Source organism: Pelmatolapia mariae, linkage group LG7 (genome assembly GCF_036321145.2).
Source record: "Pelmatolapia mariae isolate MD_Pm_ZW linkage group LG7, Pm_UMD_F_2, whole genome shotgun sequence".
Classification (NCBI taxonomy): Eukaryota; Metazoa; Chordata; class Actinopteri; order Cichliformes; family Cichlidae; genus Pelmatolapia; species Pelmatolapia mariae.
This window is the reverse complement of record NC_086233.1, coordinates 44,641,179-44,669,027: the sequence shown is the minus strand read 5'-3', so window position 1 is coordinate 44,669,027 and position 27,849 is coordinate 44,641,179. Positions and strand designations below refer to the sequence as shown.

General features: G+C 40.7%; 2 protein-coding genes across 3 annotated transcripts in view; both read right to left on the bottom strand.

The window, feature by feature from the left end:
- Positions 1-697, bottom strand: part of LOC134631178 (catalase) — a 32,008-nt gene extending 31,311 nt beyond the window's left edge. For both annotated transcript variants that reach the window (XM_063479242.1, XM_063479243.1), the window contains exon 1: positions 540-697. In XM_063479242.1, coding sequence (XP_063335312.1) covers positions 540-605 — 66 coding nt within the window. In that variant the 5' untranslated portion in view covers positions 606-697. The remainder of the gene's footprint in view (positions 1-539) is intronic.
- Positions 698-10,278: 9,581 nt separating this feature from the next.
- On the bottom strand, positions 10,279-20,281 carry LOC134631177 (catalase-like). The gene is made up of 13 exons (XM_063479240.1): positions 20,118-20,281; positions 19,305-19,476; positions 18,264-18,374; positions 17,037-17,167; positions 16,551-16,655; positions 16,199-16,324; positions 15,923-16,114; positions 15,584-15,736; positions 15,357-15,495; positions 14,752-14,882; positions 13,002-13,109; positions 12,733-12,816; positions 10,279-10,827 (listed from the first exon to the last, which is right to left on the bottom strand). The coding sequence occupies exons 1-13, from the start codon at positions 20,181-20,183 to the stop codon at positions 10,762-10,764; spliced, it is 1,584 nt and encodes a 527-aa protein (XP_063335310.1). The 5' UTR covers positions 20,184-20,281; the 3' UTR covers positions 10,279-10,761.
- Positions 20,282-27,849: the final 7,568 nt, after the last annotated feature.

Genomic DNA, 27,849 nt, shown 5'->3' with positions numbered 1-27,849 from the left:
GCACAAGCAGTTAAAAAAAGCAGACTGGGTTAAGCATAAAAAAGTGACACGTGTATACAATGGTGCAGTTTCGCAGGTGTACTATCATAACAATAACGCTGAAACATGAAGCTGCTCAGACGGCATGCTGTTTGTCTTTACATGACTCTCAAACATGCTCAAAACAGCACGAATAAAAACCATTCTGCGACATGAACTTGGTTACTTTACAACGGCAATTTGCTCTAATATGCCCTAGTTATAAGCAGATAGGAGGGTTGAAGTTCAAACAAATGCCTCTGGACCCACTTCTTATCTTCATGGTTAAAGTCTCTTTCACGGCTGTGAAAAAGTATAAAGGACTAAATACGACTGTATGATAAATACTTAAGACTAAAACTACACTAAAAACATTAATGTAGAGACTACAGGACATGAGCTCACTCTCCAAGCTAGCTCTTAGTTAGCCTGTTACCCCTGGACGACCTTTCACCCATTTCCAACTGTGGTAGCCACCGCGCAGTAAAAATCACTTGATGCAACCCAATGCATATACAGACCTGAGAACCTCGATTCGCCTTCCACGTCTTCATTTGGTCAGTAGCTTTATCTCTGTTGTCAGCCATCTTCACAATTCGGGGTTTAGACCAGACACTGTGCAGAATATGTTGCGCGCAAAACGCTGCTATCGTTTTATACCTACGCCAGAATTTCTTCCTGGACAGTGCCCGACGATGCCCCGCCCCCCTGCGCCCCTGTATTCTGATTGGCTCACGTACGAGTCCTGACCCACTTATGAGACTGAAGAGAAAGCACCAAACCAAAAACAGGCTGCTGATCATACATAAATCATTATGCAATTTTTAAGTGTGAAAAACCTTTACCTTTCAAACCTACTTACTAAACATTCACTTTTAAACTCAAAATGCTGTCCTTTATTTGTAAAACAAAAACAAAATAACATGCATAGTTACCTTATCTGAGGACACGCCTTAACGTTTACCGTTAATAAGACAGCAGCATAACTAAATTGCCTACTTATATAAAAGAGTTGAAGAAAAGGGTGGGAAATGGCAACAAGAAACACAATTTCCGATCTTTGAATTACTGTCAAAATTATTGAAATGTTCACTTGCACTGTACTGTTTATTGTACTTTCATTGTAGTTTACATGTTAGTACTTTTGCTTTTAGCATCTCACAACCTCAGTTAAGAAATTATTGCAATGATTTACAAATCTTAAACACATATTTTATTCACACATAGAAAAATATATATTTGCCATTTTAAGAAATATATGTAACACATCTGAAACAAACAAGCAAAGCTAGAGCAGGGCCATGTTCCACGCTGTAGCTTCCCCTTTTTTTTAACGACAGTCCATAATAGGGCCGTGCAGAGATGTTTGAAGGGGCGGGTGCTAAAAGTTAGAAAGGGGCACATAGAACCAGACTTAATAACAACAACCCACGTTCATCAAGAATCCAATGTGGAATCGAGTCATACTGTATCACTGTCATCAGGTGGGGACAATGCAAAACGTAGCCTATGTTTACCTGATGGGGTAAAATGCTGTGAATGAATTGCTGCTGCTCCCGCTGCTGATAGAGCTGGGGAGCAGGGTTGTGTTGATCTGAGACTGTAGACATTAAAAGGTCCATAGGAGAGATGGTGGCTGATTAAACAAGTGTTATGAGATAATCATAAAATGCAAAGATTGATGACAGCGCTTGGAACCATAAGGCAACATTAAAAAAAACTGTGGGAAATAAAGTGACACTGAAATATTAGTAAGGCAAAAGACAGTGGTTGTTCTGGTCGGGTAAGAATCCAACAACGCAAAAAATATAACAGAATAATTTGGCCATAATTTGCTAGAATATGTTTTTGTCATATTTGAAATATAAATCTAATACAATCTGTTTTTAAATGTATTTTCTTTAAAACAAAGTGTGTTTTTTGAATATCGTAATCCAGAATTATGTGGATATGCATATTAGATAGTTTTTAGTGAAATATAAGCCGCCTATAAAGGCAGGGAAAAGCCCTGTTACTCACTTTAAAACAAAATTTGTTCCCTAAAGTGGTGGACAATGCTACAGACACATGACATCTTTACCCAGTTATCTACCGACTAATTACCACCACTACTTGTGCAATTAATGAAAGGACAGGTCATGTTTTGTTGTGCAAAACAGGGCAAAAAGACAGGGCAGGAGAGGAAGAAGAGAGGTTAGAGTTAAAGGTAAGGACTGCTCATTTAAAACTTACATGTGAGTCCTCATGTTTTTAAGTTAGATATTTGGTTTCTACATGTGACATTATGTTTTTTCATATTGTGAAACCTGCTGCAAATCAAACTGAGGTAGACTAACTATGCTATGTAAAGGCTGCATGAAAATCCTCTGCAGTTTGCTGATGGATAAACAGGTTACAATGCTGTACTGTGAGGGATTTAATATCACTGTACTGGGTCTGCGACTCAGTATTTCTCTTTCTGACTCTGTAATTATATTATTTGATTATTGTCATTCATAGTTTAGGTTTTCTTTAGTTCTTAGTGACTGTAGTCCTTTCCCCCTTTGTAGTTCTCTTAGCATGTGTGTAAGTCTCCCTGTGTTACTGCTTTCAGTGTTAGTTCCACCTTTCTAGTTTCTCTGTGTTTTAGTTCTCGTTTTCAGTGTTTTGTTTCTACTTCTCATGTTCTGGCTCTAGTTTGGGTTATTATGAGTTTATGTTTATTAACAATTCTCCCCAGTTACTGTGTTAAGCTTGTGTGTCCTGAGTCTGAGTTTCTGTCTGTGTGTTTCCTGTTTTATCTTGATAGTCCTTGTCCCATGTTTGTGTATCTAGTTTTGCTTTCCCTCGTCTCATTATGTCTGACTAGTTCCAGCTGTGTTTCCACCTGTTCCCCATCCTCTCGTGTTCCTGCCTGTGTATCTTAGTTCTCAATCTTCCCCTGCTTGTCGTCACGTCGTACCCTCTCCATGCTGCGTGTTGTCTCCATGCTCTGTGTTTCCTAGTAGTTTTGGTTCCTAGTTTCCCAGCGTTAATTCTTAGTTTCCATGTTCCAGGTTGTTTATTTTTCACAAGTTTATTTTTCGGAGTATTGTTCCAGCAATAAAGCTGCCGTTTTCAGTTATGCGTCTGTGTTCAGGTCCTGCATTTGGGTCCATCCTCCTGCCTGCCACACAGCAAATCATGACATTTAAAGTAAAGAACAGTGTGTCACTGTTGCATTGCAGGTGTGGTTTCATGGTAAGACTTGGGTTACATCAAGTGTAGCAGAGATTCAAATTAATTTTAGCTGATGATGCTGAGATCCATTTACTGAATTCCACCTTCAAACCAGCTTTCTACCATCTAGAAGAAAGACAGTATAAATACTATACTGCCAGTGTAGAGGATGGAAATCATAGAGCACAACTCATGAAACTGCTGCTGAGACTGTAAAGTTGTGTACATCTACAAAGAGAAGCAGGTCAGCTCAATAGAAATGATTGTGAGTTATGATTCTTTTCCCCACAACGAGTCATTACAGAAATGTTTAGGGTTCCTTGACCTGCTGAATTCCACTTTAACTCCTGACTGTACACCTTTTCCTGTCTAGAGGCAAAGTTATCTCCGTTTCAACGTAAGATGCAGACAAAGCAGACTTGTTCCCAAGAATTTGCCCCTTCTCAACAGTTGCTCATAGTGGACCTCATCACAGCCTACAATGTAGGCAACAGAAAATATATATTTTAAATTTTCCTTCTTTTCTTCAGTCAGTCAGTCAGTAGTCTCATGTTCTGTTCATCCTGCTATCACAATAAACACCTTCCACATCCTCAATCAGCCTGCGGGTCCTGTGTTTGGGTTCTCGATTCTCCATATCCACACAGAGCCAGTGACAAACATGAAGAAGTGAATGTTGTACTCAAATCGGGTCAGGCATGTGCTGAGGTGACTAGATCATATGCAGAGGGTGCCACATAGAATAGAATAGAATAGAATAATCCTTTAATTGTCCCACAAGGGGAAATTTGGTTGTATCAGCAGCAAAAACACACATATACAAACAGAGCAGGACACAGAACAGAAGCACAATTTTTACATATTTACATCATGGACAATAGTTACCAGAGCAGAGTACTGTACAGTTGTTTAAATTAGCGTACACATAGTGTGCAAACGGAGCAGGATACTGAAAGATGTTTAAATAGTTAAGAATATTTAGAATAATTAGAAAAGTGCAGATTGTTTATTGTACCTGTGCATTAAAAAGTAGACATGTAACTTCCAATAAGTTGTGTATATATAAGCTGAGAAAAGTAATGTGCAAGACACAGACACAGACACATAGACACAGGTTTCCTCAGAGTGGCCAGCATCTGGTTCCAATGGGAGATTCCCATCGCGCTGACCTCAGAGCCAAGTATCACATGACCAAACCTTCACAGACATACTGCGTAGACTTTGGGAGGAACACCCACAATTGGTGCGGGAGTATGAAAAGGAATCAAGGAAACTTGTGGATTATATGAACCATGTCCGTTTCAACCTAAGGTGCAGACAAAGCAGACTTGTTCCCAAGAGTTCGCCCCTTCTCCTCAACATTTGCCCATAGTGGCACACAGCCACGGAAACCGTCAAAGGGATTAATAAAGTAAAGCAATCAGAAGCAGAGAAAATCAGGACAAAGGCTTCAGTCACCCTCTCCAGTGCAAAAGTTCCTCCGTCTAAACTCACAATACAAGAAAAGAAGGCCGTCACATCCCTGAGCAAAGACCACAACATCACCATAATACCAGCCGACAAGGGGAGGTGCACTGTTGTTCTAAATACAACACATTATCACACAAAAATTACAGTGGCAACAATACCCAATTCAACATGAAAATAATCACAGGAAAGCATTTTAAAGAGAGATTATTTACACATTTATATGTATATGCATATTAGCAACCCAGCTTAATCGTTTCTGATTACCGTACTAAGGACCTTGAAAGGTACTTTATACATTTTGGGTTTTTTTGGGCCACTACTGACTTAAATAAATAAATCTCCCCCTGCTGGTAATGAAACTCCTCGCATGTGTGTTCCTTTCACAGTTTGGAGAGGCAAAGCATGAAATGGAAAGGGTGGGCCAGAGTGTCTATTGCCATGATATCAGGTTGAACTGGTGGTTATTTGCAATACCGTACTGTTGCCTTTCTATCAGCTCAAAGCAGTCTTGGCCATTCTCCTCTCACCTCTGACATGAACAAGGCTGTTTCAGCCAGACAACAGTTGCTAACAGTATGTTTTACCTTTTTAAGAACATCTGTACACCCCACAGATGGTTGTATTGGGAAATGTCAATAGATCCGCAGTTTCTAAAATAAACAGACCAGAGTTCAGAGTTCTTTGAATCACCTTTCTTCCCCATTCTGATGCTCAGTTTGAACTTCAGCAGGACATCTTGTCTATGTGTCTAAATGCACTGATTGGCTGATTAGATACAGTTGAACATCTACTGTTTAAACTGGCTGGTAAGTGTATGTTACACTCCAACAGAAGTTATGTACTCCATTAAATGACAAAAAAGTTATTTGAGAAAAAGAAAACACTGCAGAATGTGTCATTGTATTATCTTGCTCATCAAATGACACGATGACTTTAAAGCACTATTCTTAAGAGTGAGATAGTGATTGTACATCTGTTGTGGTAACTGCTTATTTAAAAAGACTTCCCCATTGGAGACATTAAAGACATCCTTGATCAAGTAAAAGACGTGAAATCAACCTTCCGACTGCAGCTCTCGGGGGATTGTCCATTTAAGCAAATGAAATGGGCTCTTCTGACGGACAGGAAAGAACTGGTTTGTCAAGCTGCAGGATCGAGTGTCTCCTCTGGAGGGGCGTATCACTGTCTCTGTCTAAAATTCATACAGGTCTGAGATCTTAAACACATTTCAAGCAATCCAAACTTGCCCTCACTGAGCAGGAAGGCTTCCAATGCCACGTTATTCCTTCTTGAAAATAAGCAAATTTTATCTTAAGTTCAGTCATCTCAGCACTAAGTGCTAATTAGCCATCCGACTAGCTGTGCTTTCATGTTTCGTTTAGTTTAAGTCCTCCAGCTAACTCGGTCTTTTAGCAGTCAAAAAGAATGAATCAAAAAAGACCCCATCACATGTTTACACTTTATAGCCAGCTAATGAGGAACACCTCAGCTAACAGTAAAAAAAAAAGTGTTCTCTACATTACATTAACACAGCTATGTCTGCTGCTTGCTTTGTCGTCAGTACACACAAGGTCCTCACATCTGCCCTGCCTTCCCACTGCTGCGTCATTTCTGCATCTGATGTTTCACATCCCACTGTCCACTATTGAACAAGCCAGATTTTTGCTTTGAGCTTTGGAGCATTTTTTTTTTCAGTTTTCCTCCTGCCTGCTTTTGGCCTTTCACAAAAACCTGAATTCTGCTCCCTTTTGCTTTGTTTGTTTGCCTTATTCGTTTTTTAGGAAAACTCTTTTAGATGCTTAATTTATGTGTATCAGTGTATATAAGTATTAGAAATTCAGACATTCACATCGCCATAAAAACTGCAAAAGCCTTTGTGAGATCTTTCTTCTGGCAGCATGAGTAGTGATGAGGTTAATCATTAGGTTTTCTTTTCTTGCTTGATTGAAATACTGTTGTTGCAAAACAAGAGAAATGGCCATCAGCCTTAGTGGTAGTTTGCATTTAGTGCTAATTAGCAAATGCAAAAAAGTAAGATCACCAGTTAGAGAACAAAAAACAAAGAAAGCCATTCACTTTTTTTTAAATAAAAAAAAGAAAGAAAAGCAGAGCTCTACCTTAAGCAGTATTAACTATTGGAGTATAGCTTCTTCCTCTCCTAAAGAGAGTTGAAATCCATTGAAAGCCATGGTTCATTTCTATTACTGGTAAAAACAAGTACATATATTTTACACACTAGATGACTAAAACACAATATTCTGAGGTCTGTTGGGTGCATTTTTACTAGCAGTGCTTATTTTCAAGCCTGTCTTCTGCACTACTGGCACCTGTAGATTAGTGGAATAGTATGAAACTGTTAACAGTATGTACCACTTACATGCAGGTGTATTTGTGCATAATAATACGAATAACATGACAGGTTACCCTTGTCACTTCCACATTAATCTCTTCTCGCCCAAGTGAAACTCTGATGAAGCAGCCTGGGAAGTCACCCTCCAACTTCACAACTGGATGTGGTGGAGGTTTGTTGGTGGTTTTTGGCTGCCCCTCTCTTTGGGTAGGGGATAAAAGAAGGACAAAACAATTCAAATTCTGATACACTGGCCACACCTGTTAAGCCAGCTCCCCTCTAGAATGGTGCACTTAATAACTAATTGGGTTAAATTAGTATTTTAATTAATATTTTATTAAAGAAATTTGCAAACGCAAAACCAAATAATAATAATCTCAAAATTATAATCGAACCACCTGAATTGTACTTACCTAATTAACTTACTCCAAGCTAATGTTGACTTTGTTCTAATCTTTGTGTGGAGAAAGGTTGGAGAGAGAAAGGGCACACTCAGGCCTGAAGATTTGTCATGGTCTTGATGTGTCAAGATGGACTTATCTCTGTGTTCCCTGCTGAGTGGAAATCAGAATCTAACATAGCAAAAATGAGCAGAGAAAAAGGCAAAAAAAATTACAAAAACCATTTGCTGGTTCACTGTTAGGGCACTTGATCCCTCTGGTGTCTCTGCTGGAATCTTCTACTATGAACATCTTAGGTCCAATCTTCTGAACTGCTCATCCTGCAGAAGACAAAAGGGAAGAACCCAGTATGTTTTCTTTACCTAACTTTTATACCTATTCACCCATTCTCCCCCCCCCCTTTCTTGTCACATCTTCTGAGATGATATCTGGCCTCACCCATTTTGACATTTCCTCTGACTTTTTCACATACATGATTTAAAACAAGTTTCAACTTTATACTTTAAAACACTTCATTACATTTTTTTCCTTTCTATAATATTCTTAACATGGAATAGTCCATTACATATGAACATTCACTGCATGTTTCATTCGGTTTATGGAATCTTTCTTAAATGACATTTTATTAGTCCCTTCTCACAAGAACGTTAATTTTAGCATAATGCCTTTTAATACAGTTATATGGGATTACTTTCTTTTACTTTGTCTTTAAACATCAATGTTTGTCAATCACAATGCATTCAATATAGCATTCTTTTATTTAATCACACATTTTTAAATTCAGAGATTCTTCTAACTAGTAGCTGGCTCATGTGTGTCGCTCCCACTAACTCCACCTAAGTTACTACTTCACACCCTCACACACTAATGTTTTAAGTTGGAATCTCGAACAGCTTACAGGTCTTGTCAATTTACACCAAGTGGTGGCTTTGGGAGACAGTGGTAACCAAATCTGACAAAGATATGAGAGCCAAATTGAAATGCCAGTTTGGATTAAATGCTACAGCATCTCATGCACTGCACTGAATAAAGGGATTGGAAGCCTGCACTAAGCTGTCTAATTGAAGAATTGGAGTTTTTTATTGGCTTTTCCAGCTTTATCTGTACAGAACAATGTAAGCTACCTTCTAACATCACAACCTCCATGTGAGATAATGTAAGATAATGAGACAGAGGCAGAATTTTTCAAAGTAAAAAACAAGTTCAGAGGAGAAAGGAGTAACCTGCACAGCATTTTTTCTTAACCATATGGAGGCAGTCGACCAAATCATTAAACACTTGAATTTGAATTATTCAATAAAAAAAGTAGAAAATAATCAATCCACTCCATAACCCCTTGACATGAGGCAAACTGGTAAGAGAGTTGCTTTTTTATTAAAGTTTTTTGATTCACACAAATTCTCTAGATTCAGATTCAGTACAGAGCCTCACCATGTATCCCAAATCCAAGAGTGGAGAAGGCAACATTGCAGAGATTGAGGACAGTTACAAGTACCTGGGGATCCCACAGGCAAATGGGAACCATGAAGAGGCCGCTAAGAAGCTGCAACCACCAAGTACCTGCAGAGGGTCAGGCAAGTCCTGAGAAGTCAGCTGAATGAGAAGAACAAGATTCAGGCTATCAACACCTACGCCCTGCCCGGTACTCTGCTGGGATAATAAGCTGACCAAAGGAGGAGATAGAAGCAACTGACATCAAGACCAGGAAGCTCCTGACCTCCTGACAGAGACGTGGGACCAGGGTAGGCACAGAACAGAGGGGGCTGAAAATACAAGCAGAAACCAAAACACAGGCTAATAATAATAATAATCAACACAGCACAGCGAAATAATCAGAACCTAACCCATAATACAGAATCATACCAAAACATAGGAGACTCATAATGCTGCATCAAAATGACCCAGAACCGTGACACCTTTAGGAAAAACATTGTTTCATGCCTGTGGGGAAACTTGTAGTGGACTCTGCCACCGCTAACCGATACTTTTTAGGGTGCAACCCTAACCTGGAGACAGGTAACTCAAAGACAGACATGAAGTGGGAGGGCTATTCCTTCTGAGGTGATCTGTTCAGTTTAGTGACGTCCTGTTTTAATTTACAGGTTGCCAAGCTGCTGCTTTGTTGTCAGTTGTTATTGTTGCAGATAGTGAAGGTGATGCGTGGAAACTGCTTTTTCTCACTGCTTTTTTCATGTACCGCAGTGGCCTCGAGTGGTGACGGGCATTGAATATTTTCTTGTATATATTTTTGCCCATAAGGGTTGAAGTGTAAATTGCTGTGCATTCAACATGTGACAGTGTTGGTATTAAATATATTCCCTGCAGTGCGTATCCTGTCTTTCTCTACCATCATACAATTTTATAATTTTTAATGTATTTAATAAACTAGATCTTTTAATTGTTTGGTGCTGCTGTTACATGTATAGAAATATTTTTTAAAACGTTTTCTGGCTTTATTAGATAAAGAGAAGACTGAAAGTAAAGCGGAAGAGAGATGGGAAGACATGCAGCAAAGGGTCGTTGGTCAGACTCATACATTAGACACATGGAAACAGAAAATATTTGTAATTGGCTATTGTAGGGGCCTTGATTTAGACTCAGTGCTCCCTGATTTGTTCTCCTTGTGGTCCTGAATGGCAAGGGTCATTGACCTCCAGTCTGGGGTCTTGTCCTGTGTGAGAAAACTCATCCCCACCTTACAGCTGTTACCAGGGATGTTTTATTTTCATGCACAACCAGACAATTTAAAACTCTGAACATAACTGCTTCCAACTAAAGGTTGTACATAGCATGGAAATCAATTGATCACTTGCCATTTCTTTAAAGAACGGAAGACAAAAGTAGACAAATGATAAACGTTTAATTACAAATTCATTACTACAGGCACAGAATAGATTTCAGATAAAGTTCAACTCCATTGTTAGTTGTAGGCTTTGCATATGAAAGGCACAGAAGACTGTCTTAGTCAATATTACTTCTTGGTTGCTTATTGCTACATACCACAATCACATTCACCAGTGGTTCAGCCAAATATGAGGAAGTTAAACTTGAGTGATCCAACAATAAATATTCAAAGCTCAAACACACTGCAGAAGAATCATGGCAACTTTATCTCAACCTGGTTGTGTTGTAGATAACAAGAAAAATGCAAGTGCTGCTGAGAATTATTAGAAATAAACTGCTTGGAAAAACTGAATTAAAAACCAATTAGCCAAAACATTAAAAACTTGACTGCTAGTATTCTGAACCTTTTCTGATGGTTCAAATAATGGTCCATTTTAGTTAACAGTTATCACACAGGTGCATCTTTTGAAATTTAAGGCATCACATCTTAGATGAGGCGGTGATGGCTGAGGCTCCAGGACGGCTGTAAACGTGCAAAGTGACATCCTGAAAAGGGACAGAGTAAAAAAACAAAACACAAAACACAAATGAGATCAGATACATTTTTCCACTAGCAGCAATGTGCACACTTATGTTTGTATTTAACAATATAAAAATGCAAACAACATTATGGCAGAAGTGCTGCCATGTGTCTTGTCCGAAAGAGAGTACCAATTTTTTTATTTGGTAGTTCAATGAAAGGCTCCAGTTAGTTAAGAGTGAGAAAAAAAAGTGTTTCCATTCGCAGTTTTGTAGTGTTATATAGTATTTGAAATTTAACAAAAATAAATTAAATTAAATTTAAAAAAAAAACAACAGGAGAAGGACACAACACATAAAAACAATGCTCAGTAACCAGTGTATCTAAGAGCAGACCACAGCAACCTCCCTGAACAGGGTCCAGTATTCATTACAGTGGTAGACATCCAAGAAAGGGACTCCAGTATGAAAAGTTGGACAGCACCAAGCCCCGACATGATTCATGCCTAATGGCTAAAGAAGCTGACTACGTGAGTGTCTAGCAGCACAAATGAACCAGTTACTAGTCAACGAGAGACACCCAGAGTAGCTAACAAAGGCTGGACAGTGCTGATCCCCAAGGACCTCCAGAAGGTAACAGTCCCATACAACTACTAACTAATAACCAGCCTCAGTACCACATGGAAGCTCCTGTCAGGCATCACCGCAGCTAACATGAAAAGGCACATGGGTCAGAGCGTCAAGCAAGTCCTGAGGAGTCAGCTGAACGGTAAGAACAACACCTATGCCCTGCCCGTGATCAGGTACCCTGCTGGGATAATAAGACTTAAAGAACTTTATTGTCATTGTAGTTATACAACGAAATTTGTTTGGTAGCTCACAGAGGCCAGCAGCAATAAAACAAGAAGAAGCATAGTAACATAATAACCAAGTAAACGTAGTAAAAGTATAAAATATAAAGTAAAAAGAAGGCACTTAGCACAGTAAGTAAAAAAACAAAACAAAAAAAAATACTAGTAGTTGGCCAAAGGAGGAGATAGAAGCCACTGACATCAAGACCAGGAAGCTCCTGACCATGCATGCAGGGTTTCACCCCAAGTCCAGCACCCTGATACTGTATGCTAATCGGAGGAGGCCGGGGACTAGTGAGTGTTAGCACCATAGTCCAGGATGAGACAACGAACATCCACAAATATGTCAGGAAAATGGCCCCAACCGACCGCGTGCTCAGTGAATACCTCAGGCAGCAGAAACCCAAGAAAGAGGAGGAACCATTATGGATGGATAGGCCTCTGCACAGTATGTACCACCGGCAGATAAAGGAAGTGGCTGACAGCCAGAAATCCTACCAGTGGCTGGACAAAGCTGGACTGAAAGACAGCACAGACGCAATATCATGGCAGCACAGGAACAAGCTCTGAGCACAAGATCCACAGAGGCTGGGGTCTATCACACCAGGCAAGACCCCAGGTGCAGGCTGTGTTAAGATGCCCCTGAGAAAATCCAACACATAACAGCAGGGTGTAAAATGGGAGCAGGCAGGGCATACATGGAACGCCATAACCAAGTGGCCGGCATAGTATACAGAAACATCTGTGCCGAATATGGCCTGGAAGTCCCGAGGTCAAAATGGAAGATGCCCCTAGGGTGGTGGAGAATGACCGAGCTAAGATCCTGTGGGACTTCCAGATACAGTCAGGCAAAATGGTGAGGGCTAACCAACCAGACATAGTGGTTGTAGACAAGCAGAGGAAAACTGCCGTAGTGACAGACGTAGCCATACAGAATGACAGCAACATCAGGAAGAAGGAACACGAGAAGCTCAAGAAATACCAAGGGCTCAGAGAAGAGCTCGAGAAAATGTGAAGGGTGAAGATAACAGTGGTCCCAGTGGTAATCGGAGCACATATAGACAAACATATACACACATACCTTCTTGGCCTCCGCATTGTACTTCTTGAGAAGGGTCTCAACTCTGTTTCCATAGTCTGGATGGACAGCCTTCAAATTCTCGACCTGCAAGTCATGCAAGAAAAATATTCTCTCCATCTCCCATAAGCCATGAAAAATAAACATTCAGTAAATGCTATTGTAGCATTTTAGATTACATTTACCCATAAGCACAAAATGTTTCCTAAAACCTCATATTCCAAAAAGCACAAACTATGAGCAACAACTAACACTGTAGTGCTTGGACTCACCATGCGTTTCTGGATGAAGAGCTGGGCTTCTTTTAGAAACCCTGCCAAGTTCTGGCAAAGTCTCTGTCGCTCCTCTTCATTCAGGACCTGAGTGTAGAAGGTGCGAACCTGCAAAAAACACACAGGTTTATTCTCCAGAGGAAAAAGGAACTAATCAGAAACAGATTTTGACTCAGAAGCATCAACTTGATTTGAAGACTTAAAAAAAAAAAAAAAAAAAAAAAAAGAACACCCCCCCCCCCCCCCCCCCCCCCATTACACTTACTGTTTATTACTAGTAAGAATTAGCTTTGACTATAGTTCCTTACAAGATAAGGCAGAAGAAACCAAACGAGTGCAGTAACAGGAAGAAAAAGCCTTAAAAACTAAATCTAGATATTTCCATTACCCTTTACAAAATGAGCAACTATTTCATCTTATCATTCGATCCACTGTTCATATTAAATACAGATTTATGCAGCTTTTTAATATTAGCAAATCTGAAAATGCCTGGGCCTCAGACACTCTGTGTCACACACCTACAGATCCTGTTAAATCAGACCTTCCCAAAGTGTGGGGCCCGCCCCCTAGGGGGGGCGCAGAGCCATTGCAGGGGGGGCGCGGTATGAAAAGTGAAAAAAACAAAACAAGCAACGCTTGGACACTGCTTGCACAGGGCGCCCACACAAACGCAAAGCAGGAGATGAAGCATCGCTGAATATGTTTCCAAACCAACTTCATTCTAAGCCAAAGACTAGAAAATATGGTGAAGCATATCTGCCCTTTGGTTTCACCTGCACAAGTGCCAAAGTAGGTCTCCCCTGCAGAATTGGTTTTCCCTGCATCGGGAGCACGCACTGGGCTCTCCAAATCACGGACAAGCAGTATCCCATATTCTTGATTTTTAGTTCACAAACACTTCTTGTAATGACTAAATACTCCTGGCATTTTAGAGATGTTAGTTCTTTATACAGTAAAGTTACAGCGGGATACAAATAATATCAGGCTCATCCTGCCACGATTTGTTCCCCCTGTCTAAATCACGGACAAACAGGATCCCACAGCTGTTTATGTTTTTAAACCCATTTTGCACAGAGAGGCATTTTTTGAAAAATGTATTGATAGCAATGTTGAATATTATTACACAGGAAAAAAACAACTACATGTAAAATAATCACACCGTGACGCCTCTGCCTTTCTAAATGGAGGGACAGTAACTGCGTGTGTATATGTAAGTGTGTAAAACCTGAAGATAGAGACGAAATACTGTTAATCTGACTATCTGCCATTCTGCAATTCATCTCATGTAAACAATAACGTGGCGCACAGCGTGACGTGAAAAAAGGCACATACCTTTGACGTTGTGTGACGAATTGTGTATTCCTCGTCCACACGTAAAAGCAAAAAAGGAGTTTTAAAAAAAAATCTCAGTTTTCGGTGATTCGAAACGCTGTTTACGTGTGGACGAAACAGCTGCGTTTTCAAAAATACCCGTGTAGGTGTGGGCGTAGAGTAAAAGAGTTTGTGGTTTATTTTATTACTACCTGTAATTTATTGCAGATTACTCGTATTTGCTTAATTGTTTACTAAATGTTTGAGGTGTGAAATAAACCGCAATGGAGCAAAATATGGCTGTGTGTGGTTGGAGGATGTGTTTGTGCGTGCGTGTGCACGCGCGAGAAAGGGGGGGGGGGGGCAAACTTTTTTCTTGTAAAACAAAGGGGGGCCCAGCAAAAAGACTTTGGGAACCACTGTGTTAAATCATCATTACCTGTGTGACATTGTCTTCATCTGAGCTGTTGTAACGAGCAACATCTGCAGACACTTGGAACTTGGACTCAATAAACTGAGGCTGGGTCTCTGGGGCACTGAAGCTGTTAGGGTAGTAGTTTGGAGCGCCACCTGGTGGTCAAACAAAAACACTGGTGAGGCAGTGAAGGAAAGAAATTTAAAAATGAACAAAGACGAGATGTTTGTGGAAAAACCATAATCAGTGGTTATAGTGATGACATACGTTATTCACACATCTACCACTGTAAAATGCATGAAATGTAGCAATAAAATTAATGTGTTATTACTAGTTTTTACATTTTGTGCACAATGTAGATGACTGTGGTTATGCATGTTATAAAATTATTTCTAATTATTTTATATAATAAGGGTGTTTTTGGATGACTAAGATTTGTTAAAACACCATCACTGATCGTCTACTTCAAAGGTGATATGCACTTGTGTATATGTAACATGTATAATAACAGTTAAAAATAACGGTTAAGAACTCAGTATAAATAAACTGTAACACTACCTGGATTAAAATTACACGATTACTCAAGATTCATTTCTGAGCCACAGGTACCAGACCTGATCACGTCTCACCTTGGTTGTCATGCATGCACATCGGACCATCACGCTGGTAGTTGGCCACACGAGCCCTGAAGGGGCAGTTGACAGGGATCTGCAGGTAGTTTGCCCCCAGCCGGTGACGATGCGTGTCTGGGTAGGAGAAGAGGCGACCCTAGACAAAGAACATGGAGGACAGAGCTCAATACCAACCTAGCTTTTCTTCATTCCCCCCTAGCTTGTCAAATCTGCCATAATGTCACCTGCAGCATCTTGTCAGGGCTGGGCTCGATGCCTGGTGGCATGTTGCTTGGGTCAAAGGCCAGCTGCTCCACCTCTGCAAAGTAGTTGACTGGGTTCCTGTTCAGAACCAGTTTGCCCACAGGGATCAGTGGGTATTCTTTATGTGACCAAACCTGCACCGCGAATAAAATTTACAAATCACAAAAGTCATTTGTGATTTTCAAATGAGCACGTCATTATTTAGAGACATCCTCTGATAATATGGACGTTTTTGGAAAACAAGTTACCAAGTCACTGCACATTTATGTCACGTATTACTTTATAACTCAGATGTTTTCTGTTGTGCAGAACTGCAGTACCTTTGTAAGATCAAACGGGTTGAACCGGAACTTCTCAGCCTGCTCAAAGGTCATGACCTGGATGTAAAAGGTCCAGGATGGGTAGTTTCCATTAGCAATAGCATTGAACAGGTCTGCAATTCCATAATCTGGTTTGGTGGCTGCCAGGCGGTCTGCCTCTTCCACCGTCAAATTCTTTATTCCTTGATCCGTCTACAAAATTAATTTTTAAAAAAATGAAGTCAGACATGACAGAACACACACCATAACAGCTAATAAACCTGACCTCAGGCAGACCTTATAGTGGAATTTGCAGTAGACACGTTCACCATCGGCATTGACCAGTTTGAAGGTGTGAGAGCCGTAGCCATTCATGTGACGGTGGCCATCAGGCAAACCTCGATCACTGAACAAGAAAGACACCTGCACAGGAGACAAGAGAAGACACAAGACAATGAAAAAAACTACAAGAGTTTCTGTGCCAATCACTGTCGATGATGACTACAAGTATAAAGACAGTGAGCAACAGTGCACAGAAAGACTCAATTACTTGAAAATATTCTTTATCCTAAATGTGTATTTTAGAAACACCTCAAGTGAAATGACATAATATACTAGACTTTTCAGTATCAGGCTCAGCAGCATCTACCTGATGCAGACTCTCGGGCCTCAAACTCCAGAAGTCCCACACCATGTCAGGGTCTTTCATGTGGGTTTGGGGATTGCGCTTCTGGGAATGGACGAAGGATGGGAACTGCACAGGATTAAAGGTGGGACATTAATATAAGACAATGTACACTTGACTGATATTAGCACAAGTGTTGTGAGGAATGTGTCTCTGGATTTAAATATCTTACATTAGAAATAACAAGCTTGGCTTTCATAAACTTTGAGTTAAAGTAAGAGTGTAAACACCCCATGTAAGATATTTAATGTAAAAACAAAAAAAAAAAAACAAGACACAAAACTGAAAAATCATCCACTTATGAAACTAGATCTACAATCTGTTCCTGGAGGAATTATTTACATAAAAAAAAATACATACTGCTGTAACACTACAACTCTGTCACACAAAATTATACAAATCTGAACCATTATGGTCTGCCCAGACACATGTGTCCCTACACCCACTCACCAGCATGGCATCCCTGACGAAGAAAATTGGGGTATTGTTGCCCGTCAGGTCCCAGTTGCCATCTTCAGTGTAAAACTTGACTGCAAAACCTCGAGGGTCACGCACAGTGTCTGCAGACCCAGACTCTCCAGCTGGGATATTAAAAAAAAACAAACAAACAAACCAAAAGACAGCAACTCCTCAAAAATCAATGAAGTAACATGGTTAACTATTTTAGACTAAATTTGGAGGCAGTTTGTACCATCTGCAACTTACAGCCAATAGCATTGTTGAAAGTTACCTTTAATGGCCCTTCTGGTGTCACACAAATCAAGATGTTAAGTACACCACTTACCATCACATGGCCAGCTTCTTACAATGAACACTCCTTTAACAAATAACCACTTTTACTCACACTTTGCATTTAAAAGTTTGGTTTTCAACTCATACCAAAAACATTTTCAGCAGTAAATCATTATCATCATCTTCTATTGTTGCATTTTTCTGAAACATTCAGTATAATGTTTTAATTGTCCATATTATTTTCCTATGAAAGCGTTTCATAACTGTTGAACACGTTCATTTTCTCCTCATATTTTCACAAGCTAATTATCTGTCTTCAGCAGACATGAACATGTTGTGAGAAGAGTAAGGGCTCATATAATCCAGGAGTATATTTTTAAATATTCCTGTTTTATATTTAAACTGTCCTGACAGTTTAAACATAAGTATAGTCAAAGTTCTGAGGCAAACTCCATCCCATGCGCAATTTTGAATAATATACATTGTTTTTTAATTGAAATATAAAATATGCTGAAAGCAGATGGAGGACTGTGAAGAAGTGGTGTACATTTGTGATGTAGTAGATGCTTGGTGATCCCCAGGCCACAAAAACATCATGGAAAGCAACACAATCTTTAGGCCACTTATGTCAGAGCTCTGTGGATATGGAACATGTTTCCCCATTAAGAATCGCCTGAAAACCACTGATGGTCCTTAGTTACATCAATTTAAGCTGCTAAATAAAACCCCAGTATTGGCCGAAGCTGAGCTGTCCCTCTCCTGCTACTTGCAAATAACAATGAGTCATACGAGTGTAAGGACCTAGAGTGCAGTCTGTGGTGCTACTATAGATTTCAATAGCAAGAGTCCAAACTATCACATCAAAAACTGTGTAAACAGGGAAGAATAAACACCCCCCCCCCACCCCGAGCAAATCTTTAACCAAGGCGAACAAGGCGTTCTTACCCACAGTGGAGAAGCGGATAGCAATTGGTGTAGTCTTGCCAACATGCTCAAACACTTTGGCTTTGCAGTAGCGAGTGATGTCATGAGTGACCTCAAAGTAGCCAAATGCCCCTGAATAATGGAGAAAAAAATAAAAATAAATACAGATTTTAAAAGACATGTCTGCTAATATCAGCTTCACAAATTTCGAGTTCTTGTATTTACTTTATTTATCATGAGGACAAATCTAAGACCCAAGTTGTTTGTTGGCTCGTAGGCCAACAAATAACCCGTTCAATGTCTGTGCAAAGTCTGAAGCCCTGATCTGTAAAGCCTGTAAAGATTAACAATTGTTCAGAGTTAATCCACAAATAAGCAGGATCCACATTTCCTTTTATACTTCTTTTTTGGTTGTCTTGTTTAACTTTGTAATTTAATGCAGTCATTTGTAGCCATCTGCCTGCACCAGAATATAATTCTTGACTAAATTTGCACATAAATTTGAACACTTTCCAGTGTTAAGGATCAGGCCACTGCTTTATCTCAGAAATAAGTGCACCACATGCCTGCTGTTAATACCTTTTAAACATGGGCAGTCTTTGGTGTCAGGAGCTGAATACATACCTTAGTAACTCTGTATTTGTGGCATTCTAGTGCATGTTAAATGTCCAAATACCAAAAACTCGTGACCATAGGTGCGGGTGACAACGTAGATCAACGGGTACGCACAGCTTTCTCTTCACCACGACGAATGGATACAGTGTCCACTTTACTGGAGCCGCAGCACCAATCCATCTGCTGAGCTCTTGCTCCCCTCTCTCATGAACAAGACCCCCAAGATACTTAAACTCGTCCACTTGAGGCAGGTACACGCCCTTACGCGGGCACTCCACCGTTTTCCATATTTGAGTATTATTATTGGATCAAAATGAAATAAATATATTGTGATTGTATATCTGGCCATAATCCTTAGTTCCAAGTGTGGGCATGAAATGTCTTGCTGTCTTACTGACCTCAAAGCAAAAAAAATGTTGAGTGCGTGATTACAGCATAATGCCTTACCTGCCCCTTTGGCATGAACCACTCTCTCTGGGATTCGCTCACGGTCAAAGTGGGCCATCTCATCTGTGAAGACCACATCTTGAACCAGCAGCGGCCCTCTTGGACCTGCAGTCTGCAAGTTCAATTTGTCTCCCACTGGATGGCCACCGCCTGTAGTCAGCACATCTGCTTTCTAATAATAAACACATTAAAAACAAAAACAAACAAACAAACAAAAAACACAACACACATACAAAAATAATAGAAAAAGCATTAAATATATACATCTTGAAGAAAGACTACAAGAACACTAATACGCAACAACTGTCCTTTTCTGCTACTTTAACCTGATGATTCCAGTAAAGAAACAAAATCAGTGCAGTTGGTTAATTACTTAATTAATCAAACTAACAACACATGATGGCGATTTTGAATGAGGAGTTAAAAATGCAAACTGTGTTAAGCATAAAAAATAACACGTGTATACAACGGTGCAGTTTGGCATGTGTCTATCTTACTATCGTAACAATTACTATGCGCTGTTCAGACGACAGCTCTTTCACGGCTGGTTCGCGTGTTTGTTTGTTTTTTAGTGCCCAAAAGGTCTCAGATGTGTAGTCACCTACTCGATTTCTTTGAAGAACGCTGGCTAAAAACAATTAAACAGTAATGCTAGCAAGTAAGCCCTTTACAAAACAAAGTTACATGTCCAAATATAATCGTCTACTGAACGATAGGTCTCTCGAAAAGCTAGCTTAAATCGCCCATTTCCAATTCGACATCACCGCGCAACCCCCCCCCCCAAAAAAAATCGATCAAATCGAATGTATAGACCTGAGAGCCTCTATTCGCCTTCCATGTCTTCATTTGGTCGGTAGCTTTATCTCTGTTGTCAGTCATCGCGACAGCTCAGCGTTTAGACCACACACTATTCGGAATAAAACTCTTTATCCTGACTCCAGAAAAGAACATTTCTTCTTGGACATTGCCTGCGATGGTCCCGCCCCTCTTACGCCCCTCTATTCTGATTTGCTCACGGTATGTTTACCACCAACCACTGTAGAAATCATAAACGACATAACAGAGACCCCAAAATAAAGCCAAAACGTCTCTATGTCATAATTTGATTCTTATTACTATCATAATAGAGTTAAATTACACGTCATCATAACAGCTTTGACAATTCAGCTGAAGTCAAGGAGAAATTGCGCATCTCTGTTCGGGAATGGCAAAAAGAGGCGGACGCTGAGAGGAGATGCAGCGTTTACGTTCCAAAACCAAACTGATTGTAAAGTGCCGACACTACCCGACATAAGGACCCGAAGCCCTGCCGCATTTGTGATGTGTGTTGATGATGTGTGTTTGTAAGGTAATCCGTAAATAACGTCCTTAGGGGCAATTTGTATCTTAATTGCCCCTTGGGGATAAATAGTCTTTCTGATTAGCTAGTGTCTCACTTAGCTAGCTTTCAACGCCTTTATTTTATTTGCAAGGAGGGAAAAGCATACACAATGAACATACATTTCCTCAGCTTACTGTGAAGAGTGTTGCATAACTTTAATAATTTTTCTATCAAATCCCTTGTGTTTATGCTACACTCTAATATAATATTTACAAAAAAAATAGTGTACTGTGTTTTTCTCTTAATACATCAGGCTTATGTCTCGCCTGTCTAGGTTTTCAACATAGTCATTATTACATTTAACTTAAGTACTGTCCGTAGAGTCATCATGGGCTGTAGGTCGTCTTGTTAGGTGTTCTCTTTCTGCTCTATTTAGCGATACAGATAGATGGTCCTGGACAGAGCAGTGTAAAAATTTTCAGTGTAAGAAATTTTCTCACGCACGCAATGAAGCAGCATCCACAGAAAGTCAGGAAGGCCACTGCAACATGATTAAAAGAAAAGACACACTACCACTCCATCTACCAAATCACTGTTCCATGAAAGGTTTGAATGGATCACTTGTCCCTGAGTGCTAGGCCAATTCGTCAGCAAGGGTGATGAGCTACTTTAATGCTTGAATCACAGTGCCATCAGTGCAGTGTTGTTAGAACTAGCCTCAAATATCAGTAGAAATCAGGGGCAGGAGCAGTGAAGTGCTTCTACAACTTCAGTATACATGCTAAGCTGCTTACCTGATGTCAGTTGAAATGGTGATGTGGCCCGAGTTGGCTTAGGCCTATGCCACACAGCTAGAAACATTAGCTTGGGAGAGAGTCCAAAACACACAATCTGACAGTTTATTTTTGTAACGCAAGGGCTGCCACGATAAGTCAACTAGTCACAATTACGTCGAGATCGTCGATGACTAATTTAATAGTCCACGCGTCCTGAAAGACGCGGGAATAAGTAGTAGGATTTAAGGGTGTAATAACGGACTGAAACAGAAGATGGCAGTAATGCATGTACAAGGATGCCAGCTGCTGTCAAACGCCAAAGAATGGTAAATGGCCTGTATTTGTATAGCACTTTACTTAGTCCCTAAGGACCCCAAAGCGCTTTACACTACATTCAGTCATTCACCCATTCACACATACATTCACACACTGGTGATGGCAAGCTACATTGTAGCCACAGCTGCCCTGGGGCGCACTGACTGAAGAAGAAGAAGCAGCAGCAGCAATCTCAGGTATCGTAGCTGTGTCCAAATTTAGGGGCCACATCCTTCGGAGGTCGCATTTGTAGGCAGATTACGTTACAGCGACGCAACGCAGGCTGTCCAAATTTGTAGACTCCTCCAAATGCGGCCGACAAATGTGTCCTCCTTTTCCCTAGATTTGAAGGATAGGTTGGGTGTATCCAGAATTCATAGCACGACCCAGCCAATTCCAGTTTACAACAATGGCGGCAGCTACTTAGTTTTAATTTTACTCTTTCTGGGTAACAAAATAAACTTTTAAGATATTTTCAGGCGAGAATGTAGCTGTGTAACCTTAAAATATCTGCTCGATTTATCAAGACGTCCCATATTTGCAAAAGTGCTCTGACGTTTTTGGAGATGTCTGTTACCCACCAGCTTGAAAGCTAGTCGGCGGTTCAAGGCTCACTAGAGCAGGTGAGAACAGCGAACTCCCGGCACATCGTTTTCAGACCCCCGCGGTCTTTCGCTACTCAGGTTAAACATGATATATAAGTCACGTAGATAACTTAAAAATGTTATTGTTTGGCTTTTTTCAGTATTTTATTTGTTTGTGAGTAAATCATTTTGCCTGAGAATAAAGTTATAGTTTCCACACAGCTGAATAAACGTCAAACAGAAAACTGATTAAACGAAAGTGTGAGATGGTAAAGAATTTACTCAAGTGTCCTGTTATATTTTAGATAGCAAGGAGCAGACGGCTGAGTTTATTAAACTCCACCGAGATAATCTGCTAATTTCATTAAAAGTTTAATAATCTTGTCTTTATTTTTAGTTAGCACATACCTTAAACACTTAAAGCTGTAAGCTAATGATAGTTATATAAGAGCAGATGCATGCTAGTGCAATAAGCTGTACGTTTTACGTCCAATGGATGCATGATCTGATTAGTCGAACAATCACAAAAATAATCTGTCAGTAGTCGACTATCAAAATAACAATTTGTGGCAGCCTTTGTATCGTGTCTCTGTCTTTTCAGCATTAGTTATGTTTAAGGTCATTACTTTTGTGACGTTTGTGCTATGTGTTCGAGTGTTAGCTTGGTGTGCAGATGGAGAGGCTGTGTCAGTGAATAGTATTTTAAATGAAAGAATGAAAATGGGTCATTGCCTGATGTCCAAATGCATCCCACCCTGTGTCCTTTATTTCAGAAATTTGCCACACTGCTATCAAACCTAATGTTATAGTCAGTAGCATCGCTACTCATTTCTTGATACCTTCCTTTTCCCTCCCTAATCAGGAGTCCCACTGTGGACAGCCTTCAATAGACAACTTTGCCATCTTCGCCAACATTTTCAGGGTTTTCCATTAGGTCATGGTACCTGTGTACCAGGTCCTTACTATGCAGATTACAGATTTTTGACCCTTTTCAGTCTGCTTTTCAAAAGCAGCACTCCACTAAGACCTCTCTCTTAAGGGTCTATAAGGATCTGTTAATGGCTTCTGATGCAGGAAATTGTTCTGTGATAATTTTGCTTGATCTTAGCGCAGCCTTCGATACCATCCATCCATTCGCTACCGCTTAGCCTTTTCAGGGGTCGCGGGGGGCACTGGAGCCTATCCCAGCTGGCGAGAGAAGGGGTATACACACACACACACACACACACACACATATATGTATGTATATATACATATATATATATATACACACATATATGCATATACATATATATATATATATATATATATATATATATATATATATATATATATATATATATATATATATATATATACACACACATATATATACATATATATATATATATATATATGTACGCCTACTTCCTGGAGAGTATTGTTCATTTGACTGGCTGTTGTGAAGTGGTTTCTCACCACTGTGGAAATGATTCTGCGACCATTCACAACTTTTGTCTTCCGTGGATTTCTGGGTCTTTTTGCGTTGCTGAATTCACCAGTTCTTTCTTTCACAGGATGTACCAAACTGTAAATTCCGCCACTCCTAATATTGTAGCGATGTCTCAGATGGGTTTTTTTCTGTTTTCTCAGCTTAAGGATGGCTTGTTTCACCTGCATGAAGAGCTCCATCGACTGCATGTTGTCTGTTTACAGCAAAATCTTCCAACTGCAAGCACCACACCTCAAATAAACTCCAGGACTTTCATCTGCTTAATTGATAATGACATAACAAAGGAATTCCCCACACCTGGCCATGAAAAAGCCTAAGAGTTAGTTGTCCAATTGCTGCTTCATAAAGAGGATGGCATATGTTAAGGAGCTGAAACTCCTAAACCCTTCATACAATTGGAATCTTTATACCCTCAAATGAAAGAGTCTAGAAATTATGTCCATGCCCATTATATAACTATAATTGGAATATGTTTCAGTAAAGAGGTAACAAAACAAAACTTGGGTCAGTGCCCAAATAAATGTGGACCTAACTCTATGGCTTCTTGTTGCGTAAAATACCTTTAACCTGACATGGGGATCTGAGTTCACAAACAGTGATTCTTGGATTTATTCCTGAGCTCATGTATTGATTTCCATGACAGAATCATTCCTGTTTAATGCAATTCCACACGAGGGTCCAAAGGTCATTGACATCTTGTGTGCAAGATGGCGCCGGTGTGTGTGGCTTGCCGTCTGTCACTGCCAGTGTTTGTTTGTTTTGATTTTATTGACTATTGTAATAAATGCCAACTCTCTCTTGGTGTATGATCGCCTAACCCTATTGGATCTCCGACCTTCTGCCAAAGGCTGGGCAAAGTGGAACCAAGCTGGACATAAAACTTTGCCCCCGCTAATATCGGAGATCCCGGCTCACCTGTGCCGTGTTCCAGATCCACCACTCCGGCATAAGTGCCATCGCCGGGGTCGCCGGGCTGGCTTCCTGGTGAAGCTGAAAGCTTCTTTAAGGTATTCTCTTAAGCCCTTATCCAGAAAACAAGGAGCGGTGCCAAACCTCCGTTTCTCTCGGCGATCGTTGGATCCTGTCTGTGCCTGGCTGGTACCTGTCCTCGGCCTGGATGGGACATCCCAGTCCCGAAAACCCTGCTCTCCTCATCCCCGCCGGCGTGGTGTGAATCTGCGGAACCTGCGGCATCTGTGTCGGGCTTCTAGGACGGCTAGCGACGGGGATCCGCCGCTTACCGCCAGGATTGGCCTGGTAAATGCTAGGTCCCTAGCGAATAAAACGTTTATTCTGAAGGATTTTTTCACATCCCGAGGACTGGATTTTCTCTGTGTGTGCGAGACGTGGCTGAGCGCCGGTGAGTGCAGCATCTTCTCAGATCTTCTACCTGGCGATTGCTGCTATTTTAATTCCCCGCGTATGTTGGGCCGAGGAGGAGGAATAGTTACGATCTTTAAAAGTCATTTTAAATGTAAGCAGCTATCAACCCCGTCGTTCACCAGCTTTGAACTGTCTGTGTTTGAGTTGGGCTGCTCTCACACAGTGTTGTGTGCGGTGGTTTATTGGCCTCCAAAATACAATAAGGACTTTGTGGGTGATTTTGCTGACTTCTTGGCTGAATTCATGCCAAAATATGATCGTGTTCTTATTGTTGGGGATTTTAATATTCACGTGTGTTGTCCTGATATGCCCATGGCGAAGGGCTTTTTAAACCTTATTGATTCGTTTAATCTGGTGCAATGTGTGACAGGTCCCACACATGAACGTGGACACACACTTGATCTTGTTTTATCTCATGGCTTTTCTGTTTTTAACATAGAGATTTGTGATGCTGTGTTTTCTGACCACAGTCCTGTGATGTTTGAAGTTCCTCTTGCCTGTGCCTCAGTTAAACCTCGCGCTGCTGCTCAGCGCTGTCGTGTTTTTAACTCCTCCACTGCTGAACACTTTTCAACAGTCTTTGACCAGATCTGTAAGATCCTGGATTTTTTATGCAGCCAGACTGAGGAACTGAGCTCATGGTTTTATTCCACCTGTCGGACTGCTTTGGACACTGTGGCTCCATTAAAAACCAGGCTGCCTAAAACTAAATATGAGCCCTGGCTGAACGACATGACCCGAGCTGTCAGACGCGACTGCCGTCGAGCTGAGCGCAAGTGGAAAAAGGACAAACTACAAGTGTCGTTCCAGATGCTGAAGGACTGTTGGCGTCAATATCAAAGAACTGTAAAAGATGCCAAAAGAAAACACTTATCTGACATTATTTTGTCAAACTGCCACAACTCGCGTGTTTTATTTAAAACTATTAACTCTGTTCTTAGTGCACCATATGCTGACTGTATCGAGCCCTCATCAGAAGCCTGTGAAAATTTTTTACACTTTTTTATTGAGAAGGTCTCCTCCACAAGGGCTCAAATCTGTCCTTGTGCTCATGACCCCTCAGTCTCTGTTTCCTGCTCTGCTGTCTTTGACAGGTTTGAGCCTGTGACTCTGTCCTTTCTAAAGGAGACTGTTGGTCGTCTTAAGCCTGCAGGGTCTCCAAATGATGCTGTGCCTCCTCGACTTTTAAAAGAGGTGTTACCTACAGTTGGTCCTTTGGTTCTTGAGCTGGTAAACCATAGTCTGATGTCAGGCGTTATCCCTAAAGATTTTAAGCATGCAGTAGTCAAACCCCTGATTAAAAAACCTGCTCTTGATCCTACGGTTCTTGCAAATTACAGGCCTATCTCCAAACTACCTTTTCTTTCTAAAATTCTTAAAAAGGTAGTTTACAGCCAAATAATGGCCTTCCTGGAAAAGCAAAATGTGTTAGAGGTTTTCCAATCTGGTTTTAAACCCTTTCATAGCACCGAATCAGCCCTTTTAAAAGTTTTTAATGACATATTTTTAGCAACTGATGCTGGGGACTGTGTTGTTCTTGTGCTTTTAGATTTGACAGCTGCGTTTGATACTGTGGATCATGCCATTTTATTCTCTCGTTTGGAGCACTGGGTGGGCATTAGGGGCACAGCACTGGAGTGGTTCAGGTCTTACTTGGCGGGGCGAACTTTTTGTGTCAGTCTCGGTGACTATGTGTCGTCCTCCGCTCCTCTCTTGTGTGGTGTCCCACAGGGCTCAGTTCTAGGCCCCCTCCTCTTCTCTTTATATCTGCTTCCTCTTGGTTCTGTACTGAGAAAGCACGGCATTGCTTTCCACTTTTATGCTGATGACTGTCAGATCTATGTCCCTCTAAAGAAAAAAGGCAGATACCTTACACAGCCATTACTTCAGTGTCTCGACGACATTAAGGCTTGGATGTCTGTTAACTTTTTAAAATTCAATGATAAAAAGACAGAGGTAATGGTCTTTGGTAGCCCCACTGAGACCCCCAATGTGTATGTAGATTCCTTGGCCCAGTATGTTAAGCCAACTGTCACAAACCTGGGGGTCAAAGTGGACTGTGATCTGAAGTTTGAAAATCAGATTAAGGCAGTGGTAAAATCTAGCTTCTTTCACCTCAGGCAGCTGGCAAAAATAAAGCCAATTCTTTCACGGCAGCACTTTGAGACAGTGATCCACGCCTTTGTTAGCACTCGGCTGGATTACTGTAATGCACTTTATATTGGGGTCAGTGCATCATATATTAGTCATCTACAGAGGGTGCAAAATGTGCCAGTGAAGTGAAGCTAAAACAGGGGAAATGTGCTCGTCTTTTAACTGGCACTTGAAAGTTTGAGCACATTTCCCCTGTTTTAGCTTCACTTCACTGGCTGCCTATTTCTTTTAGGATTCATTTTAAAATTCTTTTATTTGCTTTTAAAGCTCTTCATGGCCTCGCCCCATCTTATCTCTCTGAGCTGCTACAGCCTTATACACCCACCTGCTCTCTCAGGTCAGCTGATCAGTTGCTCCTGAATGTACCCAGGACTGGGCGTAAACTCAGAGGAGATCGTGCTTTTGCTGTAGCAGCTCCAAAACTGTGGAACGAGCTTCCTTTAGAGATTAGACAGGCCAGTTCTTTACCTGTTTTTAAGTCACTCTTGAAAACCCACCTCTTTACCCTGGCCTTTGACAC

What these genes read in the sequence shown, in the direction of transcription:
- LOC134631177 (XM_063479240.1), bottom strand. Translation starts at nt 20,183, where the DNA reads ATGACTGACAACAGAGATAAAGCTACCGACCAAATGAAGACATGGAAG. An exon ending in TATCCGCTTCTCCACTGTGG is followed by an intron (nt 17,168 to 18,263) that starts GTAAGAACGCCT and finishes TTAATATCCCAG; the next exon opens with CTGGAGAGTCTGGGTCTGCA. An exon ending in GGCCCGAGAGTCTGCATCAG is followed by an intron (nt 16,325 to 16,550) that starts GTAGATGCTGCT and finishes TCTCCTGTGCAG; the next exon opens with GTGTCTTTCTTGTTCAGTGA.